We start from the raw sequence: 17,477 nt of genomic DNA on the forward strand, positions 1-17,477 counted from the left end.
TATTGGGGGATACTGTAAGATCAAACCTTATAATCATGTGTAAAACTTTTATCATGCTGAACACATCATTAGCGCCAGAGACGCTGATCAGGCTTAAAAAGACAGTGTGATATGTTACTTGTTAGATAAGTATCATGATCTGTCATCTTTGTGATAGGATCTATTTTTAATAGTATATATCATTAATATATGGTAGTTATCATAGTTATTCAAATCCCTGATATGTAGGGATTTGAATCTAGAATAGTCAACAACCTAGTATATAAGTTACACCAGGGTTGCATGTAAAAAAATAGCTTTGTGAACTCTCTCTGTGTGAGATATTTTCTCAATCGAAATTTGTTTTTGATTAATCTCTTTATGTGCTTGTCATTGTTTGATATCTTATGTACTTATTTCGATCTTTCAATCATAATGATTCTAAAAGAAGTTAGTAATCCTAGTTGAATTTTAATATTACGATTAAAAGATCGATATATATATATATATATATATATATATATATATATATATATATATATATATAGTTTATATAAACTATTTCCATCAAAATTATTGTAAAATACAATAAAACATCATTTGAATCAACAAGTTACAATAAAAAATATTTATTAATAATAATATTTTAACTAAAGATTTCCAGTAAGAACTTGGTTAACATAAAAAATTTATTGAACATAAAAATAAATTTATAATGTAACTTTACTGTTAAATAACGTCATAAAGTTGCATATATAAAATTCATAACATAATAATAACGCAAATAGTAAGAGTATGTATACAAAAAATATTTCTACAAATTCAAAACAAAATACTTAAATAAGTGTGTGTTTGACCAACTTTCATTCAGATAATAAATTAATTACATAATATTACATAAACCTTTATTCCGAATTAAGAGAATATTAACGCACTAAATCATATGTTCTTATATTCTTCTACTCTTGGTTTTTTATTTATGTTTTTCTCTTGACCTTTAATATGTTTATATAATAGGGTTCCATAACTTATATAGAGTTAAAGCAAGGATCCTAATCATAAAATGAACTAAAGGAAGTTGGAGACCTTCATAAGAGCATTTTAGTCATTTTGTAATCATATAATTTGTCAATTAGGTATTAACTAAGAAGCTTCTTAAATCTTTTGAGGTGAGGGAATACTGAGAGTACATGTCCCTATCACTACATTTGATAAATGTTTTGGTTTAATGATATCCTTTAGCACTTTTGCTTTCTATATGATTATTATACATATTTTGATGCATTCATGAAATATATTTTCAAAGTTTTTTTTTACTTGGGGAATGGTTCATTCAGTTTGAAAACTTGTTTAAGGATCATATATATGCATTTCACTTAGGATATGTTGACTTGAGTGTTTCCCAGACACTTTTGACATTTAACTTCCATTTCGTCTACAAGGGACAGTTAAGCTATAAATGCTTAGTGAATGGGACTTGTAAACCCGCTTCATGGACTCATGTATGATGATCACATGTTTTCAAAATGTTGGTATACGATACCGAGCCTTTAAACCAGTTTTAAGTGTAATGCTACTTTATGCCACGGGACAATCAAGAGCCTATAATTAAAGAGAATTATTTTGAGAGTAGAGCACTTAGGTTGGCAATCTAAAACATGTATATTACATTTTGGTTGGATTTTGAAATAATTAGTTTTAATGCATCTTATCACCATATACTTATAAATACAAATGGTTTTGAAATGTTTTTTTGGTAGTTTGACGTTGGAATTTGATTGTTGTCAACTATCCAATTCTATTTTGTAGTCTAACTCTGGGTTTACTCACTAGGTTTTCCAAGTCTAAGGTTACTATTTTGAAATGTACTTAGAGTTGTAGATGGGAGCTTTGGATAGTAAAAATAGTTGGGATATGTAGAAGTCCACGTATTTGTAATGATTATCCTTGGACTATTGTTTTGCTATAATCGTACACCTTCTTATATTAAATTTTCAAACTTAAATTCTAAAACTAAAGTGTTAGAATCTAAATTCAGGAATACTTCTTTTGAATTACTAAATATTTTTGAAAAGATAACCTAATTACTTCTAACCCATACGAGGGGTGTTTCAATATCCAATCCAAAAAACTTTTTAACCCTATGTCTTCTTGAAAGGTATCCATCTTTAACCCATAAAACTTGTTCAACAATTAGAATCGATGTCTCACATGAGATGAAACCTAGAAGTTTGAAAATGAGGATGGAGATTTTCTAATAACATTTAAACATAACTTATATTGAGATGAAACCCCACAGTTCAAAAACAAGGATGAAGATTTTCCCGTCTATATACTTTTATTCATTTTTGAGTGTATAGGTAGGGAAACCCAGAAGTTCAACCGCTACTTTCGACCATATTTGATGGTTGTTAGTCTTTAAGTATCCTTCTCTCTAATACCCTATATAACAAGGTGAACTAGAATTGTTATTATGTTTACTTGAAATCCAAGCATTACATTTAAATGTTTAAATACATATATAAAACTTAAATGAATTAAAACTAAGAAACTTAAAAAGGAAACAATTTTACAAGAGTTTGAATAAGGATTAAGATGTGAAAGCTTGGTGCACAAGCATCCATCTCAACAAAATGGAGTATTAGACTAGCAAAATATGCATACAAACACATGGGTTTTTTTATCAACAATATCAAACCTGAGATGGAGTAAGGTTCGACAATTACCAAAGCACATATTCCAGGGTTCGACGTATAAGCTTCGATGGTCTGAGTGCATTGGAGAAAATGATCAAAGGAGGCGAGGTTGGGCATCGATTTTGTGATAGAGAATTGAAAATTAGAGCTAGGGAGGAAAATGAAAATGATGGTCAATCATTTTGTTTAAGCAAATATTTATGATAGTGTCTATTTTTATTTGCAATTTTATGAAGATAAATATTAGTGACAGACTCGGCGATGCATATTGGAATTAGAGTGAATATATGTCAAAAATACTACGGGTTTACAAGAAACAACTTTAATTTGTTACTAGTCTTTTTGCTAATTATAAATGCTAAGTTAGGTATATACCAAAGAGATATCACAAATAGTTTTTTTTTTGTCTAAAATTATTTATTTCTGTAACTTGGCAGTATTTTTCTTGCATTTTAGTAACTATAACAATATACTTGCAGTTAAAAGTTAAAACAATCTATCGTGGTTAAGTTCTCGACTATTCTTCTTGCAAGCCACCAGGCCATGTGTTTTTTCTTTCATTTTAACACTACGATTCAGTTTTTAACGAAAAAACAAAAGCAACTACGAATATTTTATAAGCAAAAGGGATACTAATGAAGATCATTAGTACAATTAATATGAACAAAGAAGACTAACTTTGATATAGTCGGAGACAAAAAGAAAGACAAATGTGCAATACTACCAAAAAAGCAAAAACGTTATTCTTACAAATCTCATTATAAATGAAATAGTGTGTGTATTAAAATAACTAAATTATGAGAGTTAACAACTGTAGATAGTTTTTAATTGTTTTCTTCATCGAAAATTAGAGGATAATGATCAAATTCTATTCTTGTTAAAAAAATTATTCGGTTTATTGAATAATGCAACATAGAATTTAGACTACAAAAATTCATATTATAAACCATATTTGAGTGGATCGATAAACATGTCTTATTTTACTACAAATATAATAATTAGTTTGTAATAAAGTTTATTAATGTAGTGTCAAAAATTAAAGAATTTTTATTGTCTTAAACTTTTGAAACATTGTAGTTATCAAAATATTGTCTAGAACCACCCCTCCAAGTCCTTGGAATTTTTCCTGCAGGCCGAAAATTAATATAAATTTTCAAAATGGTCCCACAAGCAATAACAAAAGCAAGACTTCTTCACTCTGTCATCATTTCCTTTTTCTCATTCTTCTTTCAAATTCAATCAGAAACCAATCATGTCTGTAAGTTATTTCTCATCACTTCTAAGGGTTTTAATTTGTTCTTATATAATCTTGATTTTGTTCCTTTATTAACCTCTAATCAATAATAATCTTGATTTTCTTTATTTATAACCTTGTGTTTCCTATTTACCCGTTTGAAATAATAACAAATCAATACGTATTAAATATAATTATTTAATTATTTATGGCAGCAACAACGTTCGCATATCCCAAAGTTTGGGAGTTGGGATGCTGACAATGTCCCTTACACAGCTTACTTTGACAACGCACGGAAAGATAAAGGCTCCGGTATCATGATAAACCCTAACGACCCAGAGGAAAACCCTGAAGCTTTTATGGCTTATGGAGGCAATAATGATGATATCAGCAATGATGATATCATTTTTGCAGATAAAAACATGAAATCTGGAGGCAAGAAAAGTACGACCTCATCAAAAGTAAGTAGTGAAAGGAGTTCGATCTCAGATTTATCAAGTAAGCAACAAAGCTACAAATCAGATCGAAAAAAGAGCCCAAACACAAACACAAGAGAAATGACAAGTAATTTTGCACCACCTTCACCTTCGCCCGCACCCAATAGACCAAGATATGGATATAATCCAGCCGACGATATTGTGGTATGTGAAATTTTGTTCTTTATTTATATTGAGCTAATTTAGGCAATCTCAAACATTTAAAACACATAAACCATAATTTAAGGCTTATTCTATATGTAATCCCCTCCTAATTGTTAGGTGTACCCTATTCTGTGTGTGAGTTGGTGGGTGTATTTGTTTAATTTTCTATGTTAGCGAATAAATACATATAATAACACTTTAAATTAAATACAGAGTACATCTTATGTTTGTATGATAATTGCTAGTCTAACTTTAAATATTTTAATAATAAAATAGCATATTTTTTATTACTATATTGTTCATTTTATTAAATCATAACACTTATGTGTAATTATACTATATTTCATTATGCACACCGATAAGACTTAATGACGTAATGATTATTCTTGATATTTAAGCATTTCAAAATGAAGTTGTCTACGTTCGAATTCCACATACTTTAATCTTGTGATGATATGTCGTGAGAAAAAAAAACTAATATTTTATTATAATAATATTCTATATTATGAAAACTTGCTAAAATAAAAATGACAATTTTAAATGCATACTAAAATTCCTAAAAATCATATCCAATATTGAACTTATGTTCAAACTCCCGACACACATTCTGTAATACCATATTTTGTATGGATTAAATTCTAATTTTTTGTTAGATATTTAACAATTAATATACAAACTCAAGTTTGGTGTTGTAATATTAAATATATAACATCAAATTCAGTGTATCCACTCTTCATCAACACCTATTTTCTATGTTGTAAGTGTAATCGAAGAAGATTTCATACTATTTTTGTGTTAAAGAATTTGTGGTTCGCATGTTCTCATAATCTTGAAATTACATGTACCTTATGCATTAAAAGTTGTAAATTTTACATTATGACAGTCGCATAGATCAGCATCGGTCCCAATGTTTGGGGCATGGGATGAAAAGGACCCAAGATCTGGAGATGGTTTTACAGTCATTTTTCAGAAAGTCAAAGAGGAAAAACACATTGCAGCCACCAAATTCCCACCAATCCCTCAACATGATAATCCAAATATCCCCAAAAATCCTAAAAAAGATAGCAAAGGAATCAAGGTATGTATCTTTTTAGTCACATGAAATACAAACCATTATAACATTATCATATAAAATGTAAAGATAAGAAAAAATCCAGAAAAAACATATCTATTATATTCCGATGCTTAAAAAGCAATTAGGTTGTTATTGTGTCCATAAAACCATTATATTTTCTAATTTTGATAAATTAATGTTTCGCAACTGATAATTCAAGAAAACCAGTTGCATTTTTTGTTATTCAAGAAAACATTAATTGTTATTCCATGTTCATCTAAGTGGATCTAAAAAGATTACATAGCATTAATAGTTTAGTTTCTGAAAACATTAGTTGTCACTCCGGATAATTGTTACTATTTTGTTAGAAACTGTAATTTTTTTAATTTCTAGAAATTATAACATCGTCCACATAAGTCTTTTAATTTCAATTAGTAATTTTATTATTTTTTAATACAACAAATCTAATCTATTCGTAAGTTTTTACCAACCCTTGATTTACAAATTTTAGAAAATAAATGGTTTTAATGGACAAAAACTAAAACAACTCAATGGTTATTATTACTTTGAGGAAGTATTTAACTTTCGTATCTGATATTATCATTATGCAGAAATGGTGCTGTCTGTATTAAAAAGTGAAGGGATTGTGGCTCCACATTGTTTTTTTAAGAATGTACGCATAATTTTTAGTTAAATCAATTATGTTGTCAAACTATTATTATTAAGATTATCTGGTGTAAAATTATATTGATTAATATTTGTGATTTCAACCCTCCTAGGGACAAAATCCATATGTTTTATTATTTTTCATTTAGAGTCCTTAAAACTTAGCTTCATTGCATTTTTACTCCACAAATATCTAAGTTAACAACTCAGCAATTAATGTTACATAAAAGGATATTTAGAATATTCCGTGATACATACTCCTTAATCCCAAAGATATTTATAAATTACAATATAAATATCTATTTTAACAACTCACTCAGCAGTTAATTTTTAAAAAAAAATGACCATTATACCTTTTATCTTCAAACAATTTTAATGTTACATAAAAGGATATTTAAAATATTCCGTGATACATTCTCATTAATCCCAAAGATATTTATAGATTACAATATAATGACTCCTCAGGTTCAAACAATTTTAAGTCTCGCTGGTTTTTTAGTTCAATTTTAATATAGGTACGGATTTTTGCATGTTTCAAAAAACCGGTGGAGTTGATATAATAGAAGTTTACTAAACTAAAAGTAAAATTATTTATTCTCAACTTTAAATCATTTTATTACAATTAATCATCATATTACTGTCACCCACTTCCATGTTAAAGCATATGTAACTTCTGGGGACTATTTTGCAAGAAATGCATTGAGAAACTTGTACCGTACAACTTCCAATGCAGCAACAACCCTAATCTACCACAACTTAAGCCAACATGTACAAGGAAATACCCAAAATACCCTTGTACTCATCACAAACAACCCTAAAACTCACCAAGCCACCAAGGCTCTCCATCTGCAACTTCTATACATAAATAGTCTGCAAAGCTATGGTGGGGTCGCGACCTGAGCCGAGGGGAGGGCATTACGGTAATTTCGATCATAAAGCAATAATTTACACAGGTATGACATCAGCGTTTTGACTTTCGTCACAAGTCAACACAAGGCCTTCAACATAAGTGGGAAGAAGCCCGCAGGCCCACTGGCAGCCGGTGGACATGGGCTCGGTTGGTGGAACGATCATGACCACGTTATCGTGTCGCCGCACCACACCCATCACACTCACTGTACTCCCTTCTTTGATGTACCTGCGTCATATAGAAAGACGATAACATGACAGAACAGAAGACAGAACAGGACATAACAGGTTGTACTGCGTTGCATTTGTTACAAGGGACATAAGACAGGACAGAACAGAAAAAGTTGTATTTAGTTGCATTTGTTACAAGGGACATGAGGATGAAGAGGGCATTTATGTCTTTTAGCACCCACCTTTTGGTTTGGGTGAGAAAAAATTGAAATCAAGAGTCAATGAGTAAGGGCAAAAACGTAATTTTATGAAAGAAGTGGATTACCCTTCTTTGAGACGCATAACACGGTCATCACTCGAGAGGCTACGGTCCGCAAGCCAACTAAGAAAATTTGGAGATAGTTCTCGGTTTTGTTTGGTAATATCAACAACCGTTGTTTCTTTGACAAAAGGAGCCACTTTAGCTCCGTATCCAGCTTTCACAAGAGCCCTTAACCCCGATTGAAAATCCGATATATAAAAATCACCCACGTATTTCTGCTAACAAAAATGGTTGCCTTTAAAATACAATAAATAGCAACATACTTTCATTCATTTGTTTATTATAGGCTATAGCCTATAGCATTGTGTTTTCATAAAAGTACGATGCTCTTTCTTGCATTTAACCCTAAACAAAATGTACCTCGGAATTACTACACCCCCAAGAGAAGCAACGGTGCTTAGCATTAGCGGATGTCCCTCCCCATCCTTTGTATTCATACAACTCTGTGGAAACATATACACACCTTGACACCTTTTGAAAAGAGGATTCAAGAGGTATGCTACCACATGTCACAATCTGCATTTAATTATTAAATCCGCTAATTAATATAATAATACTTATATATAAAAAAACAATACACATATAATGTCAATAGAAGAGGTACTAAATGATGATTAATTGTGCATAAACAGATGTACTTTCCATAAATTGTATGTATACGAATAGAGAGTAGGTGAATTACCCCTGTGACCTTGACGAATTCACCATCAATGGCGCCTCTAAGCTCCGCATTGGGATATTTTCGTAAATAAGCTAACAATCCTCTTTTCTTCCAAGCACAATTCCACAGTATGATTATCATAGCCGGAACTAAAACCGCCGCCACCGCCGCCATAATCACCGGCTTCTTCAACGCCACCGTTAAAAACGCCCCCACCATCAAACCCATCACTACCATCACCAATAACACCCACATTAACTTTCTTGACACCCTAAACCCTAACCTCACATCATCATACCCTAGCGTCGTAACAGACGACCCGTAAACAGTCTTCCCTGTGGATATCACAGACGCTGAGGGGTCCAGCTGACCGGACCTTCTTCCGGCGCTCAATCCAAGCTGCCCGGATGTGATCAAACCAGTTGGTTGAAGCGCGACCATCGGGCCAGACCCGGAACCGGAACCTCGCTTAGGAATGGGACCGGAGCCGGAATTGGGTCCGGATCTGAAGGAACCGCTGGTCAGTTGAGAAGAAGATGAAGCCCGGTGAGGCTTAAGCAGCGATGGTACTTGTGGGTGGTCTGAAACTTGTATGTCGAACATTTTCCCAAGTTCACCGGATTTTTTGACGTCGCCGCCGGTGTAGGGTATGGCTCGTGACCCAGTTGTGGGTTGGCGTTCTTTGAGCTGCTCGGGTCGACCCGATACGTATAGTCCATTGCTGAGCTGGTGTGATGGGATTCTGCTCCCCATTTTCGAAATCCCGCAAGGAGATAACGAGAAAGAGGGGTAAAGTGTGTGAGATTGCAGAAAGATAAGAGATTCTGTGTGCGAAAATTGAAGAAAGAGTGAAGTTGCAGGGAGAGAGAAAGTGAAGTGGCAGAGAGAGAATGCGAATATCGTGGTAATGGAGGTTGATAGCAACAAGATATTTGTACTGTACAAGTGAATGATGCATGTGAAAGATTATTCCTGCTGGAAAAGCGTGTTTTAGGCGAAAATGAGGAAAAATTGATGGATTTTTGTGATAATGACACGTTGCACTTTTTCTCTGTACGTTGCCCGTATGTGCTTTTTTTTTTCCCTTTTCTTTTCTTTTTTTGGTAACCGTTAGTCTTTAACTTGTTTTCGTTTTGGTTTACAAATTTTATTATTAATTTTTTTAGTACTAATGTTTTAAAAGTGTTATTTTTTCTAATTTAATGTAATATTTTTGTATGACTTAGTTGACATAAATAATTAAGAATAGTTCAATTAAAAAGGTTTAACCGGTTAACAATAGGTTAATACTTGTTGCGTCGTCGGTTATCAATGTTTTTTTTGGCTCTCTGAAGTTGCAACTTATACATATATACATCATATTTTGTAATTTATGACATTAGACATTATTAGATGCCAAAATAAAGGTTTTTTTGTCGTTTCAAAAAAAGAAAAAGATAGATACGAAAAAATAGTCAATTCTTCATATCACTTTCATTCAATAGGAGCTTTAATGTTGTTTTAGGAGCACTTGATCGTCTATTGGACGTCGTCATTGTGGATGATCATATGGTGCAACTTTGAAGGTTTATCGCAACTCTGTGATGGAGATTTTCAGAGTGAGATTCCTGATTGATTGTATTCTCATTCCTATGGGGAGGTTAGTGTGATCGTGGGCATAGATTGGTTGAGTTGTTTTAAACCTCCGATTGATTGTGAGTCGCAGTTGGTGCGTCAGTTGGTGGTAGTTCGAACTCTAAGTGGGGGAGAGTTAATCATACATAGTGTGGGCGTCAGAGTTATATAAACTTTATGTTCTATCGCAAGGGCTAAGAGATATTTACAACATGGTTACTCAGGATATCTTGCTTATGTTGTTGACACTAAAGAGAGGAAGAAGAAGTCGGTTTCTGATATGCCTGTATTTTGTGAGTTTCTATACGTCTTCCCTGAGGATTTGGCAGGTGTGCCTTCGAAGAGGTAGGTTGAGTTTAGGATCTATGTGATCCCGGATGCGGCTCCGATAGACAAGGTACCATATCATCTTACACCAGTAGAGATGCATGAGTTATCCACCCAGCTTCAAGAGTTTTTGGACATGGAGTTCATTAGGTTATGTATTTCGCCTTGGGGTGCACCGATTTTATTTGTCAAGAAGAAAGAAGGTTCGCACAAGATGTACATAGACTACAAGGAGCTTAATAAGCGCATGATGAAAAGTCGTTCCCCGCTACCGAGGATTGACGATTTATTTGATTAGCTTCAATGTGCATCTTGGTTTTCTAAGATTGATTTGAGGTCAATTTACCATCAGATGAGGGTCAGGGATGAGGATGTGCAAAAGACGACCTTCTAGACTCGTTATGTCCGCTATGAGTTCGTAGTGATGTCATTTAGGTTCACCAATGCAACGACAATGTTCATGGATCTGATGAATCGGGTGTTTAGACCGATGCTTGACCGGTCTGTGAATGTGCTCATTAATGATATTTGTTTTACTTTAAGACCAAGGAGCAGCATGTAAAGCATTTGCAGAAGGTTCTTGAGGATTTAGAGAGGGAGAGATTATATGTTAAACTCTTTAAGTATGAGTTTTGGTTGTGCAAGGTTCAGTTCTTGGGGCACCTCGTCAGTCAGAATGGTATCTTGGTCAATCCAACCAAGATCAGGGCAATGATGCAGTGGGAGGTTCTGAACACTTCATCTCAGATCCGGAGTTTCCTTGGGTTGACTGGTTATTATCGAGGATTTATCTAGTGTTTTTTCAAGATAGCGGTATCCCTGAATCGTTTATTGAAAAGAATGATGCTTTTCATTGGGGGTCAGAGCAGTAGACAATGTTCGAGACTTTGAGGCACAGGTTGTGTGAGGCACCGATATTGACGGCCTTGTGGTTTACTATGATGCTTTAATTATGGGTTTGGGAGTCGTGCTTATACATACTAGTCATGTGATTGCGTACACATCGAGGCAATTGAAGTCTCATAAAGCAAATTAGCATACACACGATTTGGAGTTGGGAGCAGTGGTCTTTGCTCTCAAGATTTGGAGGCATTAATTGTATGGGGTTTGTTATACCTGTTGGAAATTGACGTACAATGTCATAACTAATTGGTATAAATTTGGGAATAATAACAAAGTCCATTAAGGGATTCCTTAGGGAGCTAAAATAGCTAGAAAAGGATATAAGAGAGTGAGATTAATAGTTTATTAATTTATCATAGCTTGATAAATTAGTTAAAAACTTGTTGAAATTAATTAGATTAATCGGAAATTATTTAAAGGTATAGCGACTAAATGTTAATTGTTCAATAGTTGAGCAAAATGAACATTCTGGAAACCCTAAGAGGGTGGACGGTTTTGGAGAGGCTCTAGGAGCTTCTCGAATCATTCTTGTTAACAGATAAGGAAATGATTTGAATTTGAATTAAATATGATTATTTAATTAGTTCAAATCAATTGTGTCTCCAAGTTACCTCGGGGAGAAATAGAACCTTTGACCTTTATTAATTTTGTTCCTTTTCTCCCTTGCATTAATAGAATTCGATTCTTGCAAGTGTTTTCTTCTCTCTCCTTGATTTCTAGAGCAACTAAGAGTTCAATATTTTCAAATGAATCAGAAGTATATACGATTATGCTTGAAACATTAGTAATTATATTCCTTTTGTTTATAATGACCCAAATCCATAAGTAAACTTTTCATTTTTCAATTCATCAATCCAAACATCACATGTCTCGAAAACTGTAACATCCCAAAAATCACAACAATTTAAAACTTTCAAAAACAACCCATATTATAAAAATGTTTACAAAACCAAGGTTTCCAAATTGTTTATCCAAAATCATAATGTCATCAGATAGGAGGATATGTACGGTCACGCCTTCGCCTTCCTGCGATCTAGGGGTGAGCAAAAACCGAACCGCAAACCAAAAAAACCGTAAAAACCACATAAACCAAAACCGAAAAATCGAAACCGAAATGAAAACCGATGGTGCGGTTTTTAGTTTTGCAAAAACCGAAAATACTCGGTGCGGTATGGTTTCTAATCTCGCAAAAACCGCAAAAAACTGAACTGCACCGCATATATATATATATATATATATATATATATATATATATATATATATCTATTAGGTGTTGATATTTGTAAGAACCAAGAACTTATGACAACTAAAATTTCTATAAATGTAAATATCTATCTTATATATCGGATGATGATTGTATATTTTTAAGCATACATTCAGTGGTATTTACAATAACAAATAATGTTTATGACATTTTTTAACATTCAAATATGAAGACTATTAGTGATATAGTATCATTTTTATGAATACATTAATTGATATTATCGTATGTACTTGTGAAACAAATATTATATTAAATTCGTATTATATTGAAGCATTAGAAACATGTTTGATGAGTGGTTATGTAATATGATTTCAATCCAAGAGGTGGTAGTATCGGTTTATCTCCAATTAATGATTAGCACTCCTCATCTGAGTCAAGGTAACTCGCTGAGTTACTTGAGTTTAAGTAAAAAGGCAAAACGAAAAAAAACTAACAAAAAACCGCAAAAAAACCAAACCGCATAAAACCGAACGGTGCGGTTTCTAAATTTCAAAAAACCGAAGTTGCGGTTTTCGGTTCGGTTTTGGCCGAAAACCGCACCGAACCGCACCATGCTCACCCCTACTGCGATCATTAGATGTATCTGAACCCATAAACTAAAACCGTAAGCCAAAACTTAATGAGTTTCCCTTTAAGTACCAACACATAAACAACAGCATGTCGGGTCCAATCAACCATCGGGTTGGAATACCCCATGCCCAGTCAACCTCCGGGTCTAGTCATCGCCGGCATGAAATACCCTCGAGCCCAATCAACCATCAGGTTGGAATGCCCCCGGTCTGTTGGCTCACGCATAAAGCAGAAAAACCTCAATCACAACTCAAAATATGTCGACATATACATAACAGATAAACATATAATCAGCCAACAGACAAACATGCAGATCTACAGATCACTACCGCATAACAACACCCTAGAAACTAAAATACAGATCTAACAGATCAGTACAACATAGCAACATATGGTAAACCATGATATCAATCCAATGGGCCGACATTGGTGCCTTCGACCCGCAAGTACAGTGAGGAAGACTCACCTCTCAGTATGAGCAAGATCGTTGAACAGAACACATCTCCGAATACATCTCAACGAAATCTATTCATCAAATAATGACCAGTCTCAAATACAGCTCAAAATACCCAAAATACCCATAGGTCAAACTTGGTTAAATCTTGGTCAAGGTCAAAGTCAAGTTGAACCCAAAAGCCTCACATCTAGGGGTCACGTCGTGGCCCCTCTAATGGTCATGTCATGATCCGAAAAAGTCCAAAATAGTCGAGGATTGGCATCCTCACATCATGACACCCCAAACCCTCACGTCGTGAAGATACCCAGATCAGAAGTTCTTAATTAAACTATGGATCGACAAGCAACCAAACCTTCCATATAGTCTAATTCACTCCAGAACATCATAAAAATAGTGGCTGTTTGGACATGCATGTCCAATACATGTCCCAACACCAACTAGGGCACAAATGGGGAAATATGACATCAAATCTCACACAAGAGTCATAAAACTCCACCAAACTACAGATCTATTAACTATAACACTCAAGGGACCCTGGAGATCCATAAAGTTGGCAACTTTGTGGACTCCAATCACTATATCAACTTGAATATATAGAAATAAGCACAAAAACCTATATCTAAGCTTAAGGACGCATAAAGCAAGGAACTTGGAACTCACAGCAAGTCCAGAAGGTTCCAAAATGGATGATGGTGAGGCTTGAATGCAGGAATGATGAACTGGATGCTCTTCCTCTTCTTCCTCTTGGCTAAAAACACTACAAATGAGCTCAAAGACCAACAATGGATGCTAGGGTTTTGAAAGGCAGGGTAAGGAGGTGATGGAGGCTGAGGGTGGCTAACCCTAGCCCTCACTATCGTTAAATATGGAGTGAAACCCTCAAAACTAGGGCTTTACACACAGACAAATCTCATGTCATGAGTTATCCATTGCTCACGTCATGAGCCGCAAAATGGCACGATCATTTAATTCCTCATGACACGACAAGAAATCCCACGTCATGAGAGGGGCCAGGATTGAAATTTTAACTTCATCAAAATAATAAAATGTGCACCTGAATCAAGCGTTACAAAAACATCCAAAATACAACAATCACAAAATATGAGAGTAACAGGGATCATAAAATGCAGAAATCATGAGGGGGAGGATGTTGTGCCATCATGTCAGGCCTTTCCTTTTTTTCTTACCAGAAGTACCTGAAACCAAAAACATATATGTAAGCACAAAGGTTAGTGAGCTGTGCCAAAACACCACATACACAATACACAAAAATATAAAATCATGTTGTTATGTCAGGTCCGTATCAATCCTATGTAACAACAAATGGTTGTGTTGGGTTTGTATCAACCCTAGACATATCAACCACGAGTCCATAATGACTCTGAGCCAAAATTGGCTCCATGCATATATCATACAATCACATAAGTAATAGTCACATAATGACATACATCCTACACATAAAAATTAGTTGGCCAGTATAACATTCAGACCTTGTAAGTTTCCTTTTAACCCTTGCTAAAACAAAATAGTTGCATTTTGGTCCTCTGGCTATTACGCGGGGATTACTCTATGAGTACGCTTAGCATATTAGCTAGACTTAGATCGTAGGCATCGCCCACGTATGCTGGGCGTATGTGGGGTTACGTTGGGCGTACGTTGGTTTGGGACAAACCCTAATTTTTAGGGTTTGTGCCCTATTTAAGCTTCTTAAACCCATCTCCTGACCATTTTAGACCATCCTCCATATATTGAAAACCCTAACCTCTCCCTTAGCCTTTGTTTTGGTGTTTTGAGCTCTTGTGAAGCATTTTGGTGTGCTTTTGTGTATCTTGAAGTGGTAGAAGAAGATTGAAGATTCATTCTTTGGAGAAGAGATTAGAGATCCAGATTTAGCTTCATCATTTTTTGACTTTTGAGGTATAAAGTCCATAACTTTTCAAATCCTTGTATAGATCTTCTTTTGGGCTTGTTTATGGCTATTTTGGTTGGTCCTTGTGAGCTAAGGTCGTTTTAGAAGCTTAACCTTTTAAATCTGGACATGTTAGGGGTCCCTTATGCATAAAAATGAAAACTTTATGGAGTGTATGGACTCATGCATGTGTTAACACCCTTTGTTAAGCTCTTTTGAGCTCTAGAGCCCCATTAAGCCATGCAAGCATGTAAAGTTGCCAACTTTACGTGATAAATCATTTTTTGAGACAAGATCTGAGAGTATGGAGTAAGGGCTGAATGGATTAAGTGCTTATTGATGTGGGGTGGTCAACTAGGGAGTACGTTGGGCGTACAAGTTGGTATGTTGCGCGTACTTGCCCCAGAGCGTGTACGCTGAGCGTACAAGCTGAGTACGCCCCGCATACTCAGCAGGTGGGCTTTAGATTTGGGCTTCTCGGTTTTGGGCCATGTGTGGACCTTCAGAGTTTAGGGACTTGTTGGGCCATCATATTTCTAGTTTGGATTCTTTTGGTTGAAGGCCCATGAAGGGGTTTAGGCTTAATTTGGAAGATTGGGCCATAATTGGGCTTTAGGTGACCATTTTTGGAATTGGGCCTTTTTGAGTAGTTGGTTTGGGCTTTGGCCTTGGGCCAAGTTAGGTAAAGGGTAAAATGGTCTTTTACCTTAGTTTAGACTCTTTGTGTGAAATGAGATCTAATTATTAATTGGATGTTATTTTATGATGATAGCGCGGGGATTTTCGGACCAATAGCCAGAGATTTATCTGTGAGATTTAACAGTCTGAGATGAGTCTTCCTCACCATGGTTAGTGGGTCGAAAGTGATGGGTTTTGAGCATTCTAACACTCCTATGGTGTACATGCAACCCTAGAAACCTTGGATCTATGTTTGACTAAGATACATGCAAATAATTATTTTTTCCAAGGTTCTTATCCTATCTAGCATGGCATAGGGAACTTGAATCAAATAAAGCTAGTAGAATCACTTACCTTGTAGTTGTAGTTGATTGCTTGGAGTTTGAGAGCCTAGCACCAATAGTGTGGATGCCTCAAATGGAAATCACAAATCACCATAAACTTTGGAACCTTGAGAGAATAGTCACAACCTTCTTGAAATCGGCCTTCTTAGTATACTCACCACAACTAGTGTGATTTCAAGAACCAAAGCCTCCTTTATATAGTGTGGTGGATTAGGGTTATATCCATGTAAACCCTAATACCCATGTCTTTTCATTTCCATGAGATCCATGGGTTAAAGCTCCATGGAGTATCCATGGACTTTCCATGCAAGCCTAGTCCATTCCAAATAAGCAATAGCCCACACTATATAAATACAAGAGCCCATATTTAATTAGTCATACTTTTGATCACTAAATTAATTATTGATCAACACTAATTAAATAATATGATTTTATATTAATATATTAGAACTTATAATATATTAATAAATCATAACTTATACTATTCTCAAAAGATTATCCATAATTTGTTCGGGTGAAATGCAACCCAAATGGACCATGCCGGGTCGGGTCAAGTACATACCAAATATAGTTATGGACTTAGACACTATATCCAACAGTCTCCCACTTGGATAAGTCTAATAACTATAGTTGCAAGTATGACTTCAGGAACCGATCAACAATCATAGCTCTTTAAACTCTGTTGAACTATGAAGCGCCATTTTAAATAAGTGATCATATAATCCTCTGTTCTAGATATCAGTCGGACAAATACATGGAACATGGTCTTGATTATTGTCCAACATTTGTTTCCCGATTTCTGATTTGTTTGACATAGAACTTAACTGAACACATCAATTTAGTTCTGACCGGGCCCGATACATAGGTCAAAACAAAATCATCGAGGGGCCCAGGTATCGCTTCTAATCCTAAAAGGAACAGATAAACTTTGACTCATATTTTTGCTCTACTACTTGTTAAATTACACACAAAAGCACGATTTATAACATCGAGTTACCAATGCATTTTCGTGCGATCAATGCATAATCAAATCATAGGCAACAAATCATATCTCTAGGTTTGAAGACTTATATGATAT

The 17,477-nt window shown here is 34.7% G+C and overlaps 2 protein-coding genes across 2 annotated transcripts; one reads left to right on the forward strand and one right to left on the reverse strand.

The window, feature by feature from the left end:
- The first annotated feature begins 3,877 nt into the window (after positions 1–3,877).
- Positions 3,878–6,412, forward strand: LOC111883182 (RPM1-interacting protein 4). The gene is made up of 4 exons (XM_023879539.3): positions 3,878–3,933; positions 4,125–4,550; positions 5,434–5,628; positions 6,216–6,412. The coding sequence occupies exons 1-4, from the start codon at positions 3,928–3,930 to the stop codon at positions 6,234–6,236; spliced, it is 648 nt and encodes a 215-aa protein (XP_023735307.1). The 5' UTR covers positions 3,878–3,927; the 3' UTR covers positions 6,237–6,412.
- Positions 6,413–6,836: 424 nt separating this feature from the next.
- LOC111882974 (uncharacterized membrane protein At1g16860) lies at positions 6,837–9,266 on the reverse strand. The gene is made up of 4 exons (XM_023879336.3): positions 8,355–9,266; positions 8,033–8,188; positions 7,676–7,887; positions 6,837–7,408 (listed from the first exon to the last, which is right to left on the reverse strand). The coding sequence occupies exons 1-4, from the start codon at positions 9,084–9,086 to the stop codon at positions 7,216–7,218; spliced, it is 1,293 nt and encodes a 430-aa protein (XP_023735104.1). The 5' UTR covers positions 9,087–9,266; the 3' UTR covers positions 6,837–7,215.
- Positions 9,267–17,477: the final 8,211 nt, after the last annotated feature.

The sequence above is a fragment of the Lactuca sativa genome, chromosome 4, assembly GCF_002870075.4.
Source record: "Lactuca sativa cultivar Salinas chromosome 4, Lsat_Salinas_v11, whole genome shotgun sequence".
Taxonomy (NCBI): Eukaryota; Viridiplantae; Streptophyta; class Magnoliopsida; order Asterales; family Asteraceae; genus Lactuca; species Lactuca sativa.

Excerpts from the sequence above, each read along its gene's own strand:
- LOC111883182 (XM_023879539.3), top strand. Across the intron at positions 4,551-5,433 it reads ATCCAGCCGACGATATTGTG|TCGCATAGATCAGCATCGGT; the intron begins GTATGTGAAATT and ends ACATTATGACAG. Across the intron at positions 5,629-6,215 it reads AAGATAGCAAAGGAATCAAG|AAATGGTGCTGTCTGTATTA; the intron begins GTATGTATCTTT and ends ATCATTATGCAG.
- LOC111882974 (XM_023879336.3), bottom strand. The coding sequence starts at position 9,086 with ATGGGGAGCAGAATCCCATCACACCAGCTCAGCAATGGACTATACGTA. Across the intron at positions 8,189-8,354 it reads AATTCGTCAAGGTCACAGGG|ATTGTGACATGTGGTAGCAT; the intron begins GTAATTCACCTA and ends AATTAAATGCAG. Across the intron at positions 7,888-8,032 it reads GGGGGTGTAGTAATTCCGAG|AAATACGTGGGTGATTTTTA; the intron begins GTACATTTTGTT and ends TTTTGTTAGCAG.